The sequence below is a fragment of the Vanacampus margaritifer genome, chromosome 4, assembly GCF_051991255.1.
Source record: "Vanacampus margaritifer isolate UIUO_Vmar chromosome 4, RoL_Vmar_1.0, whole genome shotgun sequence".
NCBI lineage: Eukaryota > Metazoa > Chordata > Actinopteri > Syngnathiformes > Syngnathidae > Vanacampus > Vanacampus margaritifer.
The window spans coordinates 22,941,307-22,967,814 of record NC_135435.1 but is presented as its reverse complement, the minus strand read 5'-3'; the positions used below and the strand labels follow the sequence as shown (position 1 = coordinate 22,967,814).

Here is a 26,508-nt window from a genome sequence, read left to right as displayed (position 1 = left end):
CTATAGCCGTCAATGGCAGTGAATGAGTTAAGTCATCATTCACAGTAGGTAAAGAAAATATGCCTGTGAGTAATATATCGTCTTTCTTCATGTGTTGATTGTGTTTAAAAACCCAATTCTTAAAAGGTAAATATATGCGCTATACAGGACTGCAGCTATTGATTAGGTCATACGCTATATGCCATTTTGTATTGTATGTTAGCATTAAGCTAGCAAAGAGCAAGGTTGTGTGGTTGTTTCACACACACAATGGGTAATTCTCTTTGTTTAGTTTCATAGTAAACTCCAACTGGGTGTGGCAGCTTGAAGGAAATCTGTTTTTTTTTTGGTGGTTGTTCACTATATGCCAAACTGATGCTTGAGCTGAGTTGAACTGATTTGAGTTTGTTGCACATACTGTACAGTGCTCATATCTTTTTTTTTCTTCTCTTAAGTCAAAGCAAAAAAAATAAATGGCTGAATGACGACTTGTATCAGAAAATTCCGTCGGGATACTCATATCTCCAGGCACCACTGTATTATTATTATTTTTAGTATTATTATTATGTATATTACCAAGCAGGTAGATGCCAACGTTTAGACCAGGAAAAACATTTAAGCCTCAGGAGAGCCAAGACATTTGGCCTTGACTAGCAAATACAATGTCTGCATCATGGCCGCGACTGTGTACTTCCACAATGTCCATCACGTGGCGAATGGTCGCCTGGCACAAAAAAAATCACCTCTGGCATTTTGACTTGGCCTGGCCCAGCCTGGCTTTTGCCTAACATGTAGTTCTGCCAATGATGATGTTTCAGTTTTCTATCTACATTTGAAACGGATTAATGGACAGGTTCTTCTAAGTTGTGGGCCAGTCTCTTGGTGTCAAAATAATTAAAAAGCACTGCATCGGCCCCAAAAGACACCGGCCCGCCGGGCATCTGCCCTGTATGCCAGATGGCCAGTCCAGCCCTGTCGCCTGGTGGTGTCTCAAGACTCGGAAGGGAGGCGAGCATCAGAGGAAGCGAATAATGTGTAATTACAATAGACAGTCTAAAACAAAGCCCTTCACTTTCAATGAGTTGCTCTTGGAGATAGGAAGGTTACCTCAAAGGGGAATTCTAATGAAGCAGATGGTTGAGTGCTCACAGGGGCACACACACACGCACTGTCCTGCTTCCTTTTTTTTTTTTTTTAACAGTATGACAACACCAGTGGCAGTCTGAGGAGCCTCACCTGGCTCTTGACCGCATGTTGTGTGAAGCTGCTCCACTGTGTGTACATGTACAGGTGATATATTAAGTCTACACACCCGTGTTCAAATAGGAAATAAAATTAGACCAAGATAAATAATTAATTTTTTTATATATATTTTTTACCATTAATGTTACCTGTAACGATAATGTGTTTGCATAAGTGTGCACACCCTCCATTGGCTGAGGATGTGACTATGTTCAAAATGATCCAAACATGAAACTTTTGTTGAATTGGAATCCGCATACAAATGCCACCATAAAGAGTGCCGCTGTTTCTCTTTACATAAAGTTCAGCTGTTCTAGTAGGCGTTTTACAGCCTCCCATTATGTCTATATGCGGGCACACACATGACCTCTAGGTGGTGCTCAAACACCTGCCCTTTTTTTTGCTTTTTTTTTTTGCGGCCCATGTTTTGCTTCTTTCATCAATATTTAAAACATTTGAAATGAACCTTGCTGTCATCAATTTCACCCAGTTTTTTGGGGATATCTGACTGACCTTGGGAGATTTAATGTTCTTGCCCCCAGACCGCATCCTCCTCACCAACCTTTCGCTCTTGTTTATATTTACAGCTCAAAACAGACAATTGCCACTACCAACACCTAAAAAACTGGAATAAATAATTGCAAGTATAATTTTATATTTTGGTGGTGAAAGTTCACTAAATAAAATTAAGTACGTAAGACCATGCTGATGTACCTAATAAAGTGACCCGCACATGTACATGTCGAAAAAATGAAGAACATGGTGCAAAATGACAAAAACATACACCACACAGTTGTTCCTTTGTCATTTTATTCTATACCTTATGATTTCACCCAGCATGTGTGCTTATCGACAATGCATTTGTGGATCTCCCCGTGACATACACTCACTCACACACTCACACACACAGTCCTGTACCAGCTTCACGTGCCCCTTATTGCTTTATCCCGTGTTTAAAGCAGAAAATAAATCATTTTAATAATCCCTTTGTTCGTGAGCAAGAGTGTTCAAAACGTCGTGTGTCCTTGAACGCATCATATACACACAGGCTGAGTCTTCCCTGTAGAAAGTCTTACAGTATATGCATGTTATGACAAAAAAAAAAAAACGTCAACAACTGTACACGTGGTGACATCAGTTATTAGAGACTTAAACAAATACAGAAATATACAGTAAGTAGGTCCTATGGAATATTAACCTTGGTAAGTATAAGTACATTTGAAAGAATGCGGCTCAACACGGGTTATTTTACATAATTAGGTGAAAGGAAAGGAGACTTCCATCACAAAAATGAGGTTCTGTTTTGTATTCTTTCCAGCTGACAATTTTAAATGTGTTTTTCTTCAACATATATTTGTTTGGAAACAAACAGTCAGTAAGCGACAGTGTCACATTGACAAGTGAGCCACGATGCTGACGGATGCGGAATATCATTACTACCCTGAAAGATCCGGCCCCGCTCTCTCTCAATCAATTGCTACGTGCTATTCTTAAACTGGGTCATATGCAGGTTAAACTGCCCGACATCACACACACTCGCCCACAAATACACGAGTTGCACACTTTGCGGTCAGAGCGACATTACCGTCGTGTCATTCCATCTCACTAGAGCGGCAAAAGTGGTCGTCCGTATTAGGCGCGACGCTAAACAAAAGGCCGTGTCAAGCGTAGGGAGCCAGCGGCCTGATCTTGGTGGGTGATATGAATCATGTGGAGGCTGAATATTTTGTGTATCATTTGTTCTTTCATATTTCAATTTTGAGAAAAAAATTTGAAAAAAATTTGAAAAAAAATTGAAAAAAATTGAGAAAAAAATTTGAGAAAAAAGCGCAAAGTTTGGGTAACAAAACTTCCTTGATCCATCAAATTAATCACCAGACATATGATTAATTTGCTTCTCGCAAATTCCCCTATTCATACATTTTATAATTAATAATATATAAGTATTACATTGGCACCATCTGGTGGGATTTTGGTGTCAAGGCACGATTTTTAAGTGAGGGGCGGAGCTTTATTTAGACTGACTGTGCCCTGGCTAAGAAAACTAGTGATTTGTCGCCTCTTCTGTTGATTCTAAAAATGTTTCGGGGGTGTCGATTAATCATGGTTTTTCACTATTCGCACATTATTTTAATTTTTTCAAATATTGCGCAATTGTTATGCTAGGTCGGAGATGTGCGTATATTTTCGTCAGTATGGTTTGGTGCAAATAGACGCCTGTTTACAAACTAGTTGTGACACTGCAGTCAAACGATATCTTCCGCTTACAAAAACACTTCAAACACGTGTGACTTTTTTAGATATAAAAAGGCTGATGGCTCATTTGGTGGTACCGACTGGTGTCAAACAAGTTTTTTTTTTTTTGTAGCTTAGATTTAATTTACTTTTACTGTAATTGCACCTAAAATATGCTCTTGTATTTGTGTTTACTTTATTGGTAGTGTCTATATTAGTAATACGAGTGCGTATTTATGAATATTGTTGCTGTGACAATCTGCTGAATATATATTTACTAATTTTGCATTTACCAAACTCCCAGGTCACATAAACATGACCAATTAAATATTAAAATCAAACTTATCCCTTTGGCCTGTTATCAGATTTCATATTATTGATCTAAGCCTAAAACTAAATTATTTAAAATTGGTAGGTTTTGTTTTTTTGCTTAAAAATGAAACAAATTACAAAATAATTAGTCACTTTTTATTTTTTGATCTTCAAATGCCAATAGAATGCAAAGAACAAATGATACTCGATAGAAATCTTGTAAAACATTATTTGTATTTTTTTCTCCCTGGTTACAAAGTTCTTGCCAAAAAATCCCTGCGACCCAAAATGCACCACACACCATGTGACATGTTCTTTTTTCCCCCAACTGGTCAAAAGAATATGGTTATGGGCTAGTGAGCGAAACAAAACACAAAGGGAGTTCTCAGTTGTTAAAAGTCTTATGGACATGTTACGTGCAGGTTTCAATAAACTAAATTTAAGATATCATGAAAACTTTTTTATTTTTATTTTAAGTCAAAAATTTAAGACAGCAGCTTTATTTTCTTAATGCAAATGACCTTATCCCATACCGTGTCTCATTCTGATCTCAGTAATGCTGAAATGCAAAATTAAATAAATCAATCAATCAATAAAAAACTCGCCAATTTTAACAAAGAATTTCACAAAAATATATAGCACAGTTATTTATTGCATCTAAGGCAAGAAGACTCTTTAACAGCACATTTAAAAAGTAACATTTTAAATAACTTGCTTACCAGTAGGTGGATCTCTGTGGTACCTGCCCATCTATCAAGTCCAAAATTCTCAACTGCCTATTTTTTAAACTATGTGTGAATTTACATAAAACCGCCCACACACGAGTTTCTCCACCCATGACTGGGCTGTCTAAAAAAATCGGCCATTTTCAGATCCGGGCCCCCCGACTACACAGGAAATCAGATTAGCTTTAGTGGGGTGGGAATGGTTAAATTAGCCAGTGTTGGTCTGATTCGTTTGTCTAATAAGACCATAAAAAGTCATTAGTCATTAGAAAAAGTCACTGAACTGGCAACACTGAGTGGCTTTTCGCTACATCGCACAGCCCCAGCTCCACCCTCAGTGGTCACAATAATGGGCTGCCCTCCCAAAACTGGGTGATTTTTAACCAGTTTGCGTATTATGGAGAAATTTCATTTAATCATATCTGAATTAAATGTCAATTCTAAGGATAGATAGGAACAGATGAGAAATTGGATCAAATTGGACTAAAGGGAAGGAACAAGTTAGCCTAACTCAACTCGCTTGATCAATTAAAAGGTGTATACCAAGACTTCTTTCTACCTATTAGTGAAATGCCTAATTTCCCGTGGATCAAAATGCAGGTTCGATTTCGCCCCTCTAATCCTCAATCACGGCAAACGATTCCATTATTGTGCATCGCTGATTCATCAACCAATAGTCACGCGCCAGCTGGGCAGCACAAAAGGGAAGTGGGAGGTAAAGATTAGGTGGCGAAATTGGAGGTGCAGCAAACAGAAGGTTCGATATGTGAAAAAGAAGGATAAGCTCACTGCTGACTTCAGATCCCAGCAAAGCGCAGAATTTTCGGATTGAAGTTCACACTGGCAGTCTTAAAAAAAATACAACTGACTGAAAATGCCATTCTAATGAAAGGAAACCCATTTTGGTGCATATAGACTCAAGTATGAATGAATAGTTCAAGGTTGGTGGTAAAAATGAAAGCCTATAAAGTTGAAATAATTTTCTAACATTTTTATGGAGCAAAGGTTGTAAAATGTTGAACAGTCACGCGGGATGTTAATAGAAGTCAGCTGTGGAATTGGGTGCAGGGCTCGGTGGCATGATGTCTTTCCGCTCACTGACTGTCGCTCCATTCTTTTTCTATAGTGATTGTGCTTATTAGGGTAAACTGGAGCCAATCCCAAATGACTACATACTCGACACACATTTGGGCAATTTAGAGAAGAGGTTCTCAAACTTTTTTACGGGGAAATTTATTCCAAGGACATCCTTTAAAACTTAACGCCCATTATGGATAATTGCCATGTGTAGCCCTCAATTCCATAAGAATTATAATTAGCATCTTTTTTTTTTGTGAAAACGGTCAACACTAACAAATTTATATTTTAATTGGAAAAGTTGTAACTTTTTTTTAAAGAACAAATTGCAATCTTTACAAGAACAAAGACCACAGCCACTGATTAAGTCTTTAAGCATTCACCGCCATTGACGACTATAGACGTCAAAGATCCATTTTTACTGGTCCATTGGCAGCGCAAACTCTTCACAAGAGGGCCTGAGCCAAGATTTGTGCCATTGCAAACTTATCTAACCTAATATCAGATTTATAGAATCTGGTTCTATTGTTACCGCAGTGTAAACATAGCCAAACTAGTCCTAATAATCATCACTACTAAGGAATCTTGTGCTCAGTTGCATTAAATCAGCCATTTCCTAACATTTCCTAAAATTGGCTAATAAAAACTAATTTATTCAATTTAAAATTGACATTGTAGGCCCCGGGGGCCAGATCGGGCCCGCTACATGATTTTATGTGGCCTTCCAAAGCTAATCAAGCAGGTCAACTTCCACAATGCTTGCTAAAATCTGTATTAAAATTGCAAATTGTTATATGTAATCAATAATAATGTTGAGAGCAGAGGTGACAAATCCAGGTCCAGAAGGTAAAAACCCTGCCACAGTTTGGCATTAGCCCCAGGTGCTAGCTAGCTAGCTAGCGCCCATGGTGCTTGTTTACCTGCTAGAGAACTAGCTAGCTAGCTAGCTAGCTAGCATCAGGGGCTAAAGCCAAACTGTGGCAGAGTTTTGAACTAGATTTGCCACCTGTGGTTGAGATATTGCAAGCATTTTCTTGTGACAAACCACTTGTTTTCCATAATCTGTTCTGTTTGTTTTGTATACTGTACGCAATAATATGGGGAGGTACATTTATGTATGGTTCTAAAGTCCTAATGGCACTCTGAGGCAAACATGTATCTGAATGGCCTGACCTGGTCTTGTTAACAATCAAATGTAGTCCTGAGCACAAAACTTTGCCCACCCTGCTAAAGAATACCAAAAAAGAGCAATGAATGTTCTTGTCCACACAGGACAGACTTCCAAACAAGATGGCTGCGAGCGTTTGGACACGACACTGTCAGCTTTTGCGATCCTTCCATTGGCCTTGTTTTGTTCCCGCGCTGCCCTCAAACTGCCCTCAAACTGCCGTGTTCTTTTGACGGGTGATGGGGAGACATCATGAAAACTGTTTGCTGCTTGAGATAGTGAGTCAGCCTCGTTGTTGTTTTTCTTTCTTTCGCTCCTCTCAAAAGCCTTCCCGTGTAATTCCCAGTAGCCATACTAGTACGTTACGCAAATAGTCTTGGAGGATGGAAATAGCAAATCCCCGTCCTTCAAGTGGAAACATCGCTGTCAGGTGAAAATCTTGTTACTCCAGTTTTGGTTACTTTCATAGTTTTTACTCGGAAAGACGGATTACGCAGTCTTCTGCCAGTTGAGAAATGTTTTTGACTTAGAGGATTATTATTGTGACTTCGCCCAACCCAACTTCTTTTTTTTTATTTCCATTACATAAATGCAAAGCCACACGGTCATCAATAAAAATAAAAGTCTTATCTTCATCAACAAATTCCATGCTTTTTAGCGAGATTTTACAAAGATGGTGTCATCTCTTGTAAGAAGTTACAGCGGAGAAAACTGTAACCAATCAATCCCATCCTTGTGTTGATCTAAAAGATCAGACTGATGCCTTCTAGCGCTACCCTCCTTAAAAAAAAAAAAAAAAAGTCGTCACTATCTACTAGCTCACATTCCTTTGCATGCTTGCGCACCAGCACAATTACAGGATGTCCTCCAGTGACGAGTCTCCGATCGTACCCAGCCTCTTTTGTCTTCCCTCAGTGCTTCCACGTCAACACCTTCAAACCTTTCTAAGGTCGCGCTGTGTGGAGGGGAGGGCAGGTAATTCTCCCCCAGACTCCTCTTGCGGCAATCGTAATCGATTCAGCCAAAGTTGAAACTATTTTTAGCGTTCACTCCGTCCTTCGTCCTACCACCCCCAAGGCTCGGTCTCTGCAACCTTTGGTCCTCTGGATGGTGGTAAAGTAGACTCACGGCACGACTTTCCACAGTTATGAGTCACACTAGCACTGCAGCAGACCGGGTGCGAGTTTTTTTTTTTTCCTCTTCAGTTTGGGGGCTTGAGCCACGAGAAGAGGAAAGGTAAGCGATGTATGATGTAATTCCGTAAGAATAAACCAACTTGGTGCAATCACACTTTAAAAAGCTTATGAATATAGTGATGTGCAAGCGTTGGGCGAACTTTTTAATAGAATATCGAACCGGCTTTACAAGTTGTAATTCAAGCTACATTTGTAAGAATACATCTCTAAAATTGTGGGTAACCATGGTGAGGGTTATAGCTTTGTGTAAGTTTGGATTGTTATTGGGCGTTGTAATTTTTCGTTTGCGTTCTCACTGGCTCCTACAAAAATCAAAATTTCCAAATCCAAAATTAAATTGAAGGTCGAATACAGCGTAGCAAGTAGTATATAATTTTTACATTACCTCAAGAATTGAACACTATGTTGCACTTTCCAAAAAAGAAAATATTCTCGCACCCCTCCATTTTTGATAGTGCTTATCCTCATTGGGATCATTCCGGACACATGTAAACAAAAACCATTAACACTCACATTAACGGCAATTTAGGGACCATTTAGCCTTCAGTTGCGAGGCAAAGTGGTCTTCAAAATTCACATCTGACTTTTACAGTGCAAGAAACATGGCATCAACTCAAATCTCTTGAAAATTAGGTCTCATAAGAAAAGTGTTATGATATCTACTGCCTAAATGGAAGAAGATATCGGTACAGTGTTGGTACTTATATTGTAATTTTTAGCTCTGGAAAATCCAATACTTATCAGTCTTCATCTCAATTCTTAAAATGAAAGCAAACTACCATTAGCACTTTCCAAAAAAGAAAAAAAGGGAAGAAGACATTTCTAACAAATTTTTGATTGCTTTTCAGTTTTTCTCAAACAAGTTGCCACGTAGCTGTAGATGAGTCCAATCGTAATCAGCTCTTCTTACTACAGACTTACTACAGCTAATCGGTGGAAAATTGCATCTGGTGGGTAAGTTGGTGAGGAAAAACTTGACGTGCTAGAAAACACTGACTACAATTTTGGAAGTAGCAAATTTTCTCTTTTTTTTTCCCCAAATTGTTCCGCAGTGTAATTAGTTTTATGTTTTGCATTTTCTTCTCCTACTAATGTGTACATTGATGTATATATATATGATAATATTCATAAGATATTCTAATAAAGCAATGCCTATATACTTTTCAGATAAATACCTTTATAACATCAGATTTGTTTTGTTTTCCTAATGTCAACTTTTGTTTGTCATATTCTTACCATTGTTGGTACGTATTGTCTATTACCAGTGTTGGTATGCGCTATCCTTACCATTATATGTATTGTTTGCTTTGATGCTAATGTTGGTAGAAAATTTACTGATGTAATGCAATTAACAATTCTTTACCTGTGTCAACAGTCATGTATGAATATTTATTTTTTTAGTATTTTGTTATTGTGTCAATGATTTTGAGTCAATTTTTCTCAGACAGAAGTGGCGAATGCTTTTGTTTTACGTTGAATGTGTAAAAAGGGGTGGGATTAAAAATGTTTTCTTCTTCCCATTCTCTTTCAGCCATCCTGTTTCCACATTTAACATGTTCTTTACGTTTTTGTTATCAAAGTCAATTGGGATATGTTGCCTGAAATAAACACAAAATGAAATGAAAATACGTCCGGAATTATATTTTTGGCGCACCCTTACAAGCCTAGTTACTCGTCGTGTTGATGCGGATGTATTTACATCGCTAATCAAACTCCTGCATGTGAAATGACACCTTGCTCATTGGAAATCAAATCTTAAGAGTATTACGAATCATCCTCGTTGCTATTTGATTTGCACGCGTGTAAATACGTATACGGCGGTGTCACGTCCTGCGTGTTTGCTGCACCTCATTACAGGCACTTGCGGGGAAGCGTTAATGAGGGGAGATGGTCACAGAGTGCCTGCGTGTGTGTTTGTGTGTGAGGCTCCGTGTTCGCCAGCGAGGGTCAAGGGATTACAAACATGTCTTGTTAAATTAGGCTGCTGTGACTGAGTTGATGGGGACTCAGCTGTGGGAGAGGAACCTGCTGGACCTGTGCGGATCGGTGATGAGCTGCAGACCAACTAGTTGAAGGACATCCCCTCTCCTCGTCTGCCCACCTGCTCATTTTTGACTAAAATGAGCAATCAAGCCAAATTTTGCAATCAAAAAGCCTGATCTTCTTAAGTCTAAGAGTGGTCGTCTCCCAACACAGAGGTTGTGGGTGAATGAGTCGTCGAATGTAAAGCGCTGTGTGGGCCTTGTAAGGTGGAAAAGTGCTATATAAATTAATTTACTATCCTGAGGGATTAACCTGTGGTGTTGGGCGAGTTAAGATTTTTCCTCCCCGATCTGCTAATTAAACCTGTTCAAACGTGTTGGTCTACTTGAGTACTTTATACTGCACAACAAACTATACCATTTTTTTTTAGGATATTAGAAATGATGTCTGTATTAACCCTGGAGAACCCAAGAACCCTTTTCTTCTTTGGAAAATTATGAATTATACATTAAACGACCGCTATAAGTTCACTGAACACCAAAATACATGTTTTTCAATTTTAACCCTTTTTTTTAACTAGCTCAGAGTTGCTAATTTATCAAAATATATATATAAAACATACTCCTAGGCATTCTGCAACATGATATGAAATAGATTAACAAAAAAAAAAAAAAAATTACCATCTGATGGTTTGTTGAGAAGATGGTTTTGTTTGGATTGATTTCCAGCTCAACAAAACAGCATGTTGCCAGCCATCTTGTCACCACCACTCTGGCTCATGTAAGTGCAATATTCATCCACTAGATGGCCCCATGCAGGGGTCAGAAGTGGCACTCTGGACTTTTGAAGTTAAATTTGTAAAAAAAAGAAAAAGGTCTTTGTTATTTGACTAGCAGAATTTATAGGGGCCAAATTTGATCCCGTGGGTTCTCCAGGGTTTTAAATAACTTTAAAATGGCGTGATTTCTGTGGGAAATTAACAAAAAAGAAGGTGCCACGTGCGAGTTACGGGCGTCGTAAAGTCGACACGACGTAGGTCGCATACGACACAATTTGAGGACTCGCCGGTATATACACACTGTGGCAGAAAATGTTTAAATGCTGCAGCCAAATGTATTCAATTCATCTTGTTTAGCGAGTGGCAACGTATGATGGCCGCCGATCATACAACTTACTTCGGACCGAGATTTCTGGTGAATAGAGCATGCGCAGAACACAAGTTAAAGTTCCGAAGATGGTTTTGTTTGGATTGATTTCCAGCTCAACAAAACAGCATGTTGCCAGCCATCTTGTCACCACCACTCTGGCTCATATAAGTGCAATATTCATCTACTAGATGGCCCCATGCAGGGGTCAGAAGTGGCACTCTGGACTTTTGAAGTTAAATTTGTAAAAAAAAGAAAAAGGTCTTTGTTATTTGAGTAGCAGAATTTATGGCCCCGTGGGTTCTCCAGGGATAAAAAAAAAATGTCTAAGAAAGGGCAATGACTATTGGTTGATGGTAAAGAATTTGATCGACTGAATTGATTGGTGATTAAGCAACAATATAGAATGCAACCATCAAAGACTCTTAGTCCCAATTACTTTGCTGTTAAATTTTCAGCTATGCGAAGTTGAGCTACTGCGGCTCTTTTGTACAAGTCCATCCCTAGCATGAAAAAAAACTGAATTTAGAACATTCAGAGAGATTCTCCCAGCTCATTAAAATAGTGTAATAATAACAAATGTGTGGAGACAAACAGCGTTCAAACTGATGTATGCTTCCCTGCACCCAAATGGTCTCAACAGTACCAACATTAGTTCACACCTGCTTTCTGCTACATTTGACGTATTGCATTATATCATTGGTGAAGATGCTACTTGAACTTACCAAATCTTATATCTAGGTCATTGTAGGCATGCAATAATTTTAAATAAGTACTGCCAAAGGCCACTTTAACAACAGAAATGACTGCTGCTGAAAACACGTCCAATATATTGAACCCGATTGCCATTTTTAAGTGACAGAACAGTCTTGTTTAGTGCTACAGTACTTTTTTTTTGTTTTCCTGTGACAAATGTACATACATTCAACATCTTAAAGAGACGTGCCCATGTTGATCCGATAGCAGCCAGAGAAGAAGAAATCATGATAATCAATATCAATGATAATTTGATTTAATACGCAGTTTGGTCACTACTGTAAAGTTGAATTAAAGGCAAATGGACTTCCTACAAAGGAGTCTGGTTGCCTTCAATTCCAAATCTAGAGGGTAAACCACAGCTTCTGTGTCGCACCGATGACCGAGATGACTGAGAATCAACAGACAACCTGTGGTTAATGAAAGTCCTACTTTTTTTTTTTTTACGCGGGAAAACAAATGAAATCAAAAGGCAATGTCTTGCCTTGCATCTGACTGTCCTGCTGAGTCGCACACTCGCGCAAACACAAACAGTCGCACACATTCAGGAAGAACGAAACGACACGGGCGTCGGACTCACGTTTAGCGGCATGATTTTGGAAGACAAAGTGAGTTTGTTGGGACACACATGCTGCCGTTATCCCCACATTGAAATGGAGGCTAGCTCACTAGCGCCCCTCTTACATCCTGCTTTCAAAAACATCATCGTTATTATTATTACAATAAAGTAATATAAAATAAGGGGTCGAAGGGTGTGGATATAATGTACTGGAAGTCTTTTTTGGTTTCCTAAAATCTTTTCATCATAAGGTTTCAAAAGGTATACACACACACATGATAAATAAGCACAGTCTATACATTTGAGAATCGACAATATGCGATCCCGTATGACGTATCATTTTAGCAAAAATGTAGATCACTTTTGTTGAGACAAACAAAAAGCCTTGGATGCAGGTATTAGTGCATAGGTGCCTGCAGACAAAATGAGTATTTGTGTATTGAACTGCCCTCTCCCATAAAGAATAGACGGTCCTTTAAATAGAGATCATTTTCACACCCTCCTTGATGAACATATCACTTAAATATACCTCTATCTATATACATGACGTATAAATAAGAATAGGACAAAGCATAAAACAGTGTTACCTGGTAAAGTGTCTGTTAAATCACAGCAAATTGAAGGTCAAATCAAAGGCGGAACACAGTGACGTCTGATAAAGGAAAACAAAACCAACCCCAAACGTGAAAAAAGTTTGTGCGTATTTTAGTTTGGAGGAGCACAGGAGGGTGTGATCAATCCTCACAAATTGGAAGGAAGCTTTGAGCGGACAGCTTGAGTTTCTAGATCTGATGAGTAGGCAGAGGAACCCCTCCGGAGCGACGGAGATGGCGAGGCTCCGGGGGAGTGAGTCTGATGGGGGTGGCCCGGAGAAAGCTGGATTGGAGGAGTCATATGACCGGGAACTGAGCTGCAGGGTTTGGATTTTAGAGTGGGCGAGGAGAAGGGTGAGGAGTAATGACCTGTTTCCACAGAGGAGCAAGCAGTTTGGTGGCCTAAGGCCGGGGCCACCTCCTGGGGAAGAGATGGGTGCGAGCTAGTTAGCAGCTTTAGATCCTCAGAAAAACGACCGGGCTGCGGATCTCTTCCTGCAATGTGTGTTTGGACCGTAGGATGTGAAGGAAGTGAGGATTGAGGCATGAGCAAAGAACCGTGGGATCCTGTGGCACTGGATAGGTCGCTGAAATGGAAAGTCCTGCTTGTCACAGGGCTTTGAATAGTTGGGCTCGGTGCCACAGGAGTAAGGCATGGCGAGGCGTTGGCTGATCCGTACTGGGCCAGGGAAGCCAACGCAGACCTCTCCAAAGACAACTGCTGTGGAAGAAATCCAGACTGGAGACCTGCCAGGCTAAAATGTCTAAGTGATGACGGTGAACCCTCAGTGGGCTGTTGGCCGTTCTGCCCTTTGCTTGAAGAAGAGAAGCCATGTGGAGGAGAGTGGAGGAGGTTCAAGCCACTTGTAGTCCTGCCTCCTCCAGCAAATTGCTGCAAGGGGGTCACTTGAGGAGGCTTGGAGTGTGGCTGACAGTAGAGAAGCTGTCCTGGCATGGGGCTGGAAGAGACAGTAGATATTGGGCTCTGACAGCGGGTAGAAGAAATAAGTCCCTCTGTGGCCCCACCAGAGGCCCCACCTGAAGAGCCACTCGCTACATGCCCCCCTACTGTGCCCTCTGTTGACCTGCTTTTATGTGCTACAATACCCCCTGCCCCTGGCCCACTTGAACCTACCGCTATGTAGCTAGCTGCAGCTACACTGGAAGCCCTTCCCAGAGATCCTCCTCCAGGATTTGATATCAGACAGTCACTCGAAACTCCGATAAGGTGACTTACGGCTACTCCTCCAGTGGATCCTCCAGAAACCTTTGATCCAATAGAGGGCCGTGCTAGAGATTCACTAGTGGTCACTGCTACAAGTAATTTTTCAGAAGTCCCACCTACTGACCCACGGGAAGTCCTCCCTAATGACCCTGCGGCAGTTGTCGAGACCAGTAAATCTCCAGAGGTCTCTCCCGCTGTCCCAACTGAAGGCCTCCCGAATGATCCTGCAGCGGTAGTTGATACCACTGATTCCAAAGAGGTCAATGAACCACCAGAAGCCCTCCCTAATGATCCACCAGTGGACAGCCCTAAGAGTAATTCTCCAGAAGCCCTTCCTGTTGATGCAAGCAAGACCCCTGGCAAAGATCTCCTGGCTGAATCTGCTACTGACACACAGGTAACACCGCCTGAGACCCCTGCTGCTGATTTGCCACAAGCACCACCCGTTGATCCTTCAGAAACTCCTCCCAATGATTCCCCTGAGAAGCCCCCCACTGATCCACTAGGAGCTGCCCCCAATCTAAAGACTTTCAGTGAACTAGCTTCCGCCGGCGGAGCTGTAAAGTCCTCGCTGGCCCATCCGCCATCCCTTCCACTCACCCTTTCCAAAGACCCTCCTACTGCCCCACCCAAAGGCCAGTCTGCTGCACCGCCACAGGCGCCGACGGCACTTCCGCTCATTCCCGACCCTATGCTTCCACCTGTCGATGTTTGGTGGAAGAAATTGGACAAAGGCGGGGTGGTGGAGCGAAAAGGCTGCTGATGCTGTGGTTGCGAGTGCAGCTGCGCCAAACTCGATGAGGGCGAACCGGACGACGAGTACGTTCTGCGAGGTACCGCCGAGGACCCGCTCATGTTAAACACGGACTTTGTCTCATTCGATCCTCGGTGGCCTCCACTACCTGAATCCTGTTGGCCAGAGCTAGTTGCCCCTGAACCTGATGCTACATGCTGAGCCTGAAAAGAGGCCAGTAAAGACATGTCTACGCCGGTGCGTCGTTTCGAAGGTGTGCTGTCGGGAGAATCTCCAGCCGACCCAGGAGCTGGTGATGATGGACCAAATGTGTGAAACTTCTTTTGCCGACTGGTGGGATCCTTCAGGGACCCCAACATGGAAACTGGAGGCCTGAAGAGAGTCGTCTGGAGGTGGGGATGGTGTGTGAGAGCGATGGCAACTGAGGTGGTGGCGGCAGCCGCCTGGAGGGGCGCTTGGATTAGTGGTGCCCAGATAACAGGTGTTGGCGAAGGTGGCGTCTGGGGAGGGGCATTCTGCAGGAGGTGGGCACAGTGGGCCATGTCCCTGTCGTGCTGCACAATTTGTTGGATGATTTCATTTTCATGATAGTTGAGGACGCCCGAGCTGAGGTCATGTTGCACCTTATGCTGCAGGATGGAGTTTTTCTTGCCTGTGAGAGCACGCCGAGAAACAGACAGACAGTAACAAGGGGGGAAAGAAAGGAAAAGGAAAAAACAAGAATGAGTAAATCTTGTCAGCTGATAGTGCTCAGCTGACATTTTCGGTGTACTCAAGCGACAACCTTATTTAACAGCATTTCTTGCCTGTGGAATCGACCACAAAAAGAGCAACAGAGTACAGAAGAATCGCAGCAAAATGATCAGGGAAAAGATGACAGTGAGAATGCGGAATGCAATGGAGACGACAAAAAGAGAAAGATAAACAACAATAAACGACAGGTGGGAGACAGCCACCCAGACAGGAGCTCTGAAAGCATGACAGCCTCAAGGTGTAGGTGGTCTACGTCTCAGTGGCTCTGACAGTGCGATTCCATTGTAACGTAGGGACAAAATACAAACAAACCCTTCTGCGAATTTATGCATATTTGATGATTTACTGTATGGGATGATTTGAGGTTCATTATTTTTACAGCCCCTTTATAGCAGTTATTCTGAGGTTTTACTTGCTTTAGAATAATTACTGGCTTGAAGTAAGCTCTGTCAAGGGTAAGCAAGGTCAAATTGACAAGTTGACTCCACCTCCCTCAGAAACTGCACAAAAAACTCTGACCTCTAAGTCCATTAGCCATAGTTGAGCGGTGACAGGGTCAATTCGCGGGCCTGCCATTCTCAATTCCAGCCTGAGAGACCCCGAGATATTCTAAATGCAATTAGACGCAGATCAATCCGTCTGTTATGACTGGTGGCTATATATGCGGCTGAGGTGCTTCCTCTGAGGACGACCCCCCATCCACCTGCTTGCTAATCGCTCGCAAAACCTCTAATCAGATTGTGCAAGTCCATCAACGGAGTCATTAATTTGTGCGTCAGCGCTATACGGTACGCCGGTGACTTTATTATGGGAGAGAGGGATGTACAGGGAGGAGGAAGGGCCGCACACAGGAGAAAATCTCTTAGATCACTATCAGCCTACCGTATATTTTCATAGCAGCCATTTGCTTCAAAGAGTCTCCCCCAAAAGGAATGTCTCTCTCCTTGCTAAACATAGCTGAGGATAAAACAGAGCAGGCGAGCGACGGCTGAGTGATGATACGGACGTGCCTCTCATTGTGAATATTTTATTTGCAGAGGGCTTTGAGTAGACTGATGGATATGCTGAGAATATCAATTGTCTGCATTGGGGATCAAACGGGGAATTTGTAATGTCTATATATTCAACAGCTTTGACCAAAGTTTTCAACAGCTTGGCTGAATACGCAAACGAAATTCTGGCTGTAAAATTTTTCACAGGAGGTGAAAGAGTGAAGAAGTCACTAATGAAAATCTCATAAAATTTACTAAATGCCCCTCCGTGAGCAAACACATCATCAAAGCCAATGTAAACCCCGTTTTGTTTTTAAGGCCAAAATATAACAGTTTTTTTTTTTTAACTCAAGCCAGTACATAGTGTACGTACATTTGATAATACATTGTTAACATATTTATTTAGACCAGTATTTTTCCAGCCTTGATTTAGCCAAGGCTTAATCAAGGTTTAATCAAGCAGATTTGGATTTTAATGAAAGTTGGTGTACTTTTTGATAGTGACGGTACAACACTAAATCTCAAATTTGAGGTAAATCGGAGCAGGGATTTAGGTGCTATGGTCATAGCCGCCCTTAAACCCTTATAGCTCAGGAACTATTGGGTTAAGCTGCACAAAGCAGATATCGTTGGAAAGGGAATTCAAAAAGGATTCCAAAATGCATATTTGAGTAGCCTTTTCACCTTTAGATCTTCTTTGTACTTGACGTTTTGTTATCGTAGCATTACAATTTTTTTTCTCAAGAATAGGCAGCAGTTTGACACCTATGGCGTTAAATTGCATGTGGTAGTTTTTTTGAATTGTCGTTAGGATTATGAGGGAGTGCTTGATTATTTTTTTGGTGTGGTTTTGATACCGTACTGTGGGTTAAGGTTAGGTTGGTGGAAACGTAAGTAAGAGTAAGAGAGGAAGGGACTACGGATGTAAATTAGCTGTATGCTAACTCTGGCACATTTACACAAATTTTGTAACAGTGAATGTGCATTGTCCCTTTCAAATGGTAAAATGGTAAATGGACTGCTTTATATATAGGACACTTCGACATGTTCACCAGGCGAGAGGATCGAACCCACGACCTCACTGATAGGTCCACTGAGCCATGCCGCCCCAATCACGAACAATAAAATGGAAAAACAACATTAAATGAGACACATCCTTACCAATCCTGTCAAGTCTGTCCAGGGCAACTGTCTCAAAGGCCCGTCGCATCATGGGATACTCCTCGAGGACCTCATTGAAGTTGTCCACCGACAGCGAGTAGAGACGACAGTACGTGTCGGCTCGCACGCTGGCTGTACGTCTGCCGCGTGTCAGCAAACAAATTTCTGGAATAAAAGAAGAAAAATAAAATAAAAAAATCAGGACATTTGTGAAGTTATTGGTATGTCATCATTAGGCGCTAACATGCTAAGGCTTGAGTCAAACCAAGCGACACTCCCAGACGTTATTATTTTGTATTGAACCAAAAACAGCATGCCGTGATTGTCAAGGGAGAAGAAGCTTGCCATAGCCACTTTAAAGTATTAAAAAAATATAAAGAGAGGAAAAAAGGTAAGAAATAAAAGAGCGCAGATATTTGAAAGGATTTTACACTCGTGTACAGTATTTTGGTGAAAACCTTATCAGCCAATGAGCATCCTGCGGAAGCCGTGTACCAAATACCCGACCATCTACATGACCAAAATAAATAAAATGACTTTTTTACCGAATTTGCTGGACCTCGTACTGGTTCTTCTAAATCTCCAAGTCTAAAACGACTCCAACTAACATACACGTACAGAAAATGTGAACTTTGGTGCAAAACATTTCCAGCAACAAAACTACAACTCCCCTAAAACGTTGAGGTCTGACAGGCGTCATGTGCCATAAGCGCTTAAGAAACTAATGGTCCATTTAATAGGTTTGCACTACAGTACTACGGCACTCCTGCGCCGAGTTTGTACATCTGCCTGTACAGTGTGCAGTTGTATGTATGCGATGGGTGTGTGTGCGCTGGTGTCTGCACAGAATGAGTATGCATGCATGCATGATCGCGCCGCTGTGAGCATGTTTTATTCATGAGAGCTTTTCAGTCTAAGTGGCGCTGATAACAGAGGCTATATATTCTATATATATGCATATGCGGATATGAATTCACCTACAAAAATGCTGTAGATGCTAACTTTTGGGTTATTTCTTTGTATTCGGCGTGTGTTTGCGTGTGCGCGTCTATTTCATCAAACAGCTCTTTAGTGTTCATCTCCTTTCCTGCTATCCCACTCTCCCTTTCCCAGAAAGCCATTTCCCGTTTATCCCCTTCATATTCCGCATGTTGGCAAACACGCATACACACATAGACGGCCTCCCTGGTGCGCACGAGGCCACGTCTCCTTTAATCAATAAAAACATTTGTAGCGCCGGCTGTTGTTTACATTTGGCTGCGAGGGTATGACGGCGCCGCGTGAGAACGCGGGTGCGAGGTGCAACACAATGATGCGGCTGCGTTAAAGGCTGGTAACAATCACGGCCCATCACATCAACGCTCCTCACTGCCGCGACCCACTTTGCGGGGAAAAAGAACGGAGGCTTCTCGCTTTAACTTTCTCACCTGCATTGCTTCATATCCAAAATTGATAGATAGAGGTTAGCAAGTCTGGCTCATAGTATCGGAGGTTTGATATTTGCGGAGGTAGATCTTTAAAGAAAATATTTGTATGAATAACACACTGTCGCAGTCTTACACCACTGCGCAAACCAGTTCATTGGGTGCTGTTCCTAAATTGCAGGATTTTTGTAAACCGTAAAAACTCTATTGGATGCTAAATCTGTCTTTCAAAAGACATACTTCCTCTTTAGACCACAATCACGTTGCGTTTGGACCAGCGAGGACTCAAGACGCTCAAGGCAAGACGAGAACTAATTGCCCTTACTCCTCTATTAATAATGATAATAATTTCCAATAGCCTTTGTATTTGATCATTTATGACTCAAACATCTTCTACTGCAACTAGTCGATTAACACCTTAGCTGTTCAAAATGTGTACACCTACAAGTCTCTGGCCAATAGTTTTCAGACTGGATCCGGGACAAATTTCGCACCCTCTGTCTGCGGATGTGACGTCATGTGCGTATTGTGTGTTTCCTTTTGCGGCCACAGGTGGCAGTAGCGATTAGAAATTCAATTTTCTGCCTTCAGCAGCTTTAATATTCCATTGTCTAAAAGAGCAAAACACATCTAATACTTTGTGAAAATAACATAACCACATGGGAAAGAACCAACAGTATTGATTTCTGAACTTGACCAAATTTGGATTATGAGGTTTCGGGCCAATGCCAGCAGCGTGTGGAAGATGGTCAAACACGTTGTTCACTCCAGTCCTGTAGGTGGCAGTAAGGTGCATTAAATGGGGATTAACATCTGCTAAAGAAGAAGCATTTTTCCCATATCTACACTTTCATAATAATCAAATAGGAAATGTATGATGTCACGCAAGATGTCAGCGTATTACAATCCTTATAGCTAAATCATGATCTTTTCAGTTAATTGAGGATTTACAATGTTGATCTTGAAAAAAAAATAAAACCCAAACAAATCAGTTTATTCGCTCATAGAGGTTCCTTGATTGATTGTTTTTTTTCTTTCAATTGTATTATTATTTTTGTTTCTTTTGTGTTGACTTTCATAGATATGTAGGATAGACTGGTAAACCAGTCCTGGTGTACCCCAATTAGGACAAACACTAGAATATAGAAGGCTGGGAGGTTCTGTGCCCTTAACTGTACAGTAACTAAGTGGAGCGTTTGTGTCAAGTTAGGAACCAACATTAGGTTTTCATTGGGAAAGGAACCATATTTGGTAATGAAAATGGGCTGAACACCTCATGATCATTTAGTCCAAGAGGAATTGCCCTTGTCACTCACCTAAGAAAGGGGGGGTCACCAATAAAAAAGTACTCTTGCCCCAAATCAGCTGGGAAAGGCTTCAGCGCACTTCACTAAAGTTTTCGAAAAATGGATGCACGTAGTTGGACACAAAACAGTTGAAACCACTAATATGAATGCATCAATCGGTGGTGCATGGATCCTAATGTACAGAATCCTAAATTCTGATGAAGTGCAAAGTAGTTCTGAGAATATGTGGACAGTCAGTGGAAGGCAGCATATGAGTGAGGAACATGAAGTGCATATGAAAAGAAGAGATGGGGCTGAGCAGAGCATGGCCAAGTGGAGAAGACAGCTGTGAATAGGCCAGTATAAAAATACCCTTCTGTGTGTGAGTGCGTTTGTGCGTTGCGTGCACTGTAAGTGCTTGCTAGCGGGGGCAGCCCTGGCTGGAGCTGCACCGGCAGCGGTAGCGCTCCGGTAATCCCCTCTGGAGAGGAGCACCGCAGCGCTGTATTAAATCCTCTTGTCCTGTGGCTTTCTGGATGAAGCCGGCGGGGCCAAGATGAGCTGCTAGGGCTGCAGGCAGTCAGAGCCCTCTGGCCTCGCCGACGTGTCTTTGCACACAAGTCAAGCTCACACACTTAGCGGGGGCCGCACCAGAGCAGGGTAGAGGATAAGAATTAACTGCGGTTGCGTTGAGAGCCACAGCAAACACGCTCAAGACAAAAAGAAAAGAAAAAAAATAGATACCTCAGAGCAGGGCTAATGTCCTGAAACGGGGTTTTAAGTAACACGGACTGCCAAATAGGATGAAACTTTAACATTCAATACAAAAGGGCTACAGTAAATTTAAAAAAAAAAAAAAAGAAAAAAAAAAGAAGAAGAGAATATTCATTTTTTTGCGCGTTTACATGGCCTTTCAAAACCTCAATATTAATATTTGGGTTATTCGTGGATACAAGAAATTCTCACCAGGAACTATTTATAACATTTTTAATCACTAGTCAATGTGCTGAGCGGTGGTTGTGTTATTATTGCTTTAGCTAAGAGTCAGGTTTACGTACAATTGTTTCACATTTTTTAAGCGAATTTACTGAAAATGAGCAAAACGGACACGCGACTTATGCCCGTTTCCATCTGTTCTTCTTTTGAGAATATTGAGAGGAGACTCCTTCTGTATGCTCTAGTATAAAAAAAAAAACATTAAAAATGTATAAATACGTCTTTGGGACAATTAAAACACTTAAAATAGAACGTATTTATACGTTTTTGGGAGCAAATTAGTTAAATGGATTCAGGATTTGATTTTTAGATGGTAAACGAACAGCAATCTCGGATTTGGGCTGCGAGTCCAGGAAGTAGTATTTACAAATATAGTTTATAATGTATTATTTTTGATCAGTTAGAAGTTAGAACAAAAGGAAAAAATTTAAAAATAAGCAAAATATTACTGCATTGTTCACGTCACGGTGGCTTCTGTGTATTTTTCATGAATTACAATCATTCGATTCATGAATGAAGCGTCTCCCACTGCTTACTCACATGCTTACTTGTGACTCACCGTAACGCTCCCGAAATAGAGACAAGGCCCGGTTCAATGAATTTTTTCCTGTCATCTTATCAAACCCAAGTCATCGTCTTATTCTTCCATCCTCATCTGCAACCGTACATTTCTGGAGCGGTCTGAGCAACAATGAGATGATTCGTAATCAGCCGCCGACCGTCATTGCGACAGCTCCAATGAACGCCACACCAGTCGCAATACAAGATAACCGGCTGCAGATTAAACATCTCATTACGCGCGATATCGTCCAATGTGAAGCATCGTTTAGAGAGTGGGGAAAAAAAGGGAGAAAGTTTTCTCAGATGAGAAGGAAAATGAATGTGGCTAAAACGCAATGAATTTTCCCATCGTGTCTGCTGGTGTATCTGGCCCGGCGGAGATATTCGCCCGCCAACGTGTTTGGCGAGAGGCCAATCTTTGGCTTCCACACTTGCGAGACAAAGCATTCATCAAAATTGAATGACACCAAGGAAAATTGGATCTTGCTCGATGAGAGAAAAAAAAAAAAAAGGGAGCTGGGACAGAATGTTCTCTGACCTTGGTGAGAGCATACCAAGGTCAAAGCTTACCGTTAGTGCCTACAGTAGCACTTACAACAGGGTGACAGGTGGGGGCGATATATAGTTAGGCAAATAGTGGACGCGGCTTTGATTTACTCAACTCTTTAGGAGGAAAGCCATTATTTATATGTTAAAATTGTAAGTGTATCACAATTCAAGTGAAATTGGAATTCAAAACAAACTTAAACAGAACTAGCCTATGAACGGAGAAAATTACGCTTATTAGCCATTTTTTTTCCTTATGGGAAAAGGAAGTTATCTATTTGAAGGAGGCATTTACTGTATCTGTCTTCAACGGATGACACACCTGGTGACTAATTGAGGCATGGTATCTGTTACGGAACATCAATCACAAAGATAAGCAAACACTCCACAACAGATGGTTGAGTCATAAATGTTAGAATTTCAAAGTGATATTAGGTTAAGTGGCGGCACATGGTTAGCACAAAAGCCTCACAGTGTGGAGTTTGCATGTTTTCCCGGTATCTGGGTGGGTTTTCTTGGGGAACTGAGTTTTCCTCTCACATTCCCAAAAAGTAGGTAGTGAAATCAGTGTTTTTTAACTCATTCGCTCCAAAAATACATTCTATTTTAAATATTTTAAGTGTCCCAAAGACATATTTTTACGTTCTTTATGTTAAAAAAAAAAAAAAGGAAGTTTTTTCACAACATATTATTGTCAAAAAAATACAAATTTGTGAGGACTTCTACTTTAACCTTGTTGGAGGTACTGAACCCAAGAGTTTCCTATCCACATTCACCAAACCATAATTTCCAACTAAGTACAGCGCATCCTGAAATATTGCCCTTAAATCAGGTCAACAATCTTGGCCTCCAATTAAAATGCACCATGTAACTCTCCAAGCGACTAAGTTCAAATGACCAAGATGACCACATGGCAGCTGAAAAAAAAAAAAAAACACGAGAACATCGCACCATCTGCTTGAATGAAAAAGTCTGGAACACTCAGTCCCGAACTGATTTTTCCCATCCGGTTTGCATGTTTCTGTGAATACACAAGATCTTCATTTTCCGCCTCATCTGAGATCCAGTCAACTTGCAATATACTTGACGCTCACTGTGTCATTCATGACAGGGGCTACATGCTCTACGGACAAACAACGTCCACTCTGTCGTTGTTTATTGACTTTCTCTTGACTGCATCCGCTCAGGAGGCGTGGGGGGAGCAGCGCAAAAGTCGGTCAATAAAGCTGTCTCTTCCTGAGGTAATGCACTCGCCGCACAGACGGAAGAATTTCAGGACATACAACATACATTGCTGAGGTCATAATGTATAATTATATATACCCTTCTGTTCAACAAAAAAACTACGACGGCATATTAGGGCCACGTATAAATATACATATTTTTTTAGAGAGCGAAGGCAATATTCAGAGAAAAAAAACTCAGAAACTTACGAGAAACTTACGAGAAATACACGTAGCGTAGCTATAGTCTAATGCAGAGGTGGGCATCGAGGGCCGCAGTCCTGCAGGTTTTGCGTGTTGCCCTTCTCCAACACAGCTGATATATGATCAGCTCATCAGCAAGCTCTGCATAAGCCTGATAACGATCCTGTTGATTGGAATCAGCTTGTGTTGGAAGTGAGAAACCTACAAAATCTGCAGGACTCTGGCCCTCGAGGACCGAGATTGCCCACCTCTGGTCTAATGTGAGGATTCATTAGTGGTTAATGGGACACTGTTTATAAAATAAAAAGGCAGGATGGAAACAGATTCATTCCTAATTTAAACTTTACTTGTGATACACGGCAGCAAGAGCGACAACACTTCCTGATCCATTATCTGCTGACTAAACACTAACCAATCAGAAGATAACATACTTTAGGTAAATGCAACTTAGCTACAGTAATTTCTGGACTACAAGCCGCAACTTTTTTCACTTGCATTCGACCCTGCGGCTAATACAAAGGTGCGGCTTATCCATCAGATCACAAGAGGGGCGCACTATAAAGGAAGCGCAAGAGCGTCAGGCAGAGCAAAATAAACCAAGTGAGCCCAAATACAGGAGAGACAGAACGAGAGCGAGACAATTTGCGCTCTCATTATGGGAAAGAAAGTAGCTGTAACATTAAAACATCTGCGGCTTACAGTCGGGTGCGGCTTATATGTGTAACAAACTCGAGTATTTCCCAAATGTAGCTAGCGCGGCTTATAGTTAGGTGCGCCTTGTAGTCCAGAAATTACTGTACTTGTACAAAAAAAAAAATTATGAATGTGTAAATAATAATTCTGGAAACATAAATGTACAAGTTAACATTTATTTTAACAAATTAACTTAAATGCTTGATCCTCAGGGTGCGGACCTTCGCAAAGCGAGGCGTCTTTGTCGCTGGCAGTACCCAACGCTTCAAAGAGCGTTAACATGATATGGTTATTAAAGCCATTACTATCTCCTTATTTGAAAAATCGACCGAAAAGTATTGGCAAACGTAGTACGCTACGTGTATTTCTCATAAGTTTCAGAGTTTTTTTCTTGCAAATATGCCACTTCATAAAGTCGTACTTTTGTCACTTTATAAAGTCGCGAGTTTTTTCTCGCTAATTAATTTGCCACTTTATAAAGTGACAAATTTGCAAGTTTTTTCTCTCTGAATATTATAGGTGGCCCTAATACGCTGTCGTAAAAAACAGTGTAAAATCTTGTTAATAACATTTTTTGGGGGGAATGTGGTGCACAGGGTATTATATAATTTTCACTAGCAGGTTATTATTCTTTTTCCTGTAAAGTCTCACGTTTTGATCCAGCTCGTAAAAACCTGCACCATTTGGGGGAACAAAAACAAACACTGGCCTTTGAATGTGCTATTTTTTGCCGTGCACATGGCCGTGCATTTGATTGTGGTGCACACCGCCACCGTCTTCTGTGCTCACCAGCGTGCATGGATGTGAATTAATGAGCGAGTGCATGCGCGAGGGTCTGCTCGGACTGCGATAATCTGGCCGTCTCCAGCATCTCTGCTCTGACCTGGCAACGCTCATCTGGGCTCCAGCTCCTGCTTGTCAGTTTGCATCTGCCTCCTACACACTGTAACAGCCCCCCCCCCCCCCCCTCGACCTCCCCAGCCAGGCCACTGGACACATTTTCTACCACCTTGAAAAAAAACATGCATGGCGGTCTTCCTGGTTTTTCACTATTTACAAGGTGACCAGATGTGTTTGCTTTATTGGAACTTACAAAAAGCATCTTAGTGGGCATATACTTTCTTTGCATTGTAGTTTATGCTTTTAAGTCCCGCATACCTGCTTTGTCATTCTGTTGTGTCACTGGTTGATCAGTCACTCTTTGCTCAGTATTTTTTTTTTACATTTAAATTTTTTAAGCCATTTTGTGCATTAAGAATTAAAACACTAATACAAACAAAACTAAAAGATTATTAGTATTAATTTTGGGTCGTTTAAATTGCTATATTTGCACCTTTTTATTTTAAAATAACTAATTTCATAAACCGTGTTTGGGCCAAAAGGAACTAGTAGAATTAGTGTTTCAAAGTAATTTATTTGTCTTAATATTTTATACGTTTAAACATTTTCTTGTTTTGTACCCAAAAAACAAATGATTGTCCTAATCGTGATTTTAATTTATACCAAGTGAACCGTGATTAATATTTTCTCCATAATCGAGCAGCCCTAATGGTATATGCTAATTTGTTTATCCATCACAAGGGATGTAACAATAACGGCAATATCATAATATCGCAATATCAAAACTGCCACAACATTGTCGTCATCATGTCACGATATTAAAAGCAACACATCTGTTAAAAAATTCTGGTTGATTTCTATTTGTGCAGTCCTAGCACCC

The 26,508-nt window shown here is 41.2% G+C and overlaps 1 protein-coding gene across 3 annotated transcripts in view; it reads right to left on the bottom strand.

Annotated features, from left to right (window-relative positions):
• Positions 1-12,579: 12,579 nt before the first annotated feature.
• hcn4 (hyperpolarization activated cyclic nucleotide-gated potassium channel 4) overlaps positions 12,580-26,508 on the bottom strand; it is a 95,251-nt gene continuing 81,322 nt past the window's right edge. For all 3 annotated transcript variants that reach the window (XM_077563019.1, XM_077563020.1, XM_077563018.1), the window contains 2 exons: positions 17,856-18,020; positions 12,580-15,601 (listed from right to left, as the gene is read on the bottom strand). In XM_077563019.1, coding sequence (XP_077419145.1) covers positions 13,119-15,601; positions 17,856-18,020 — 2,648 coding nt within the window. In that variant the 3' untranslated portion in view covers positions 12,580-13,118. The remainder of the gene's footprint in view (positions 15,602-17,855; positions 18,021-26,508) is intronic.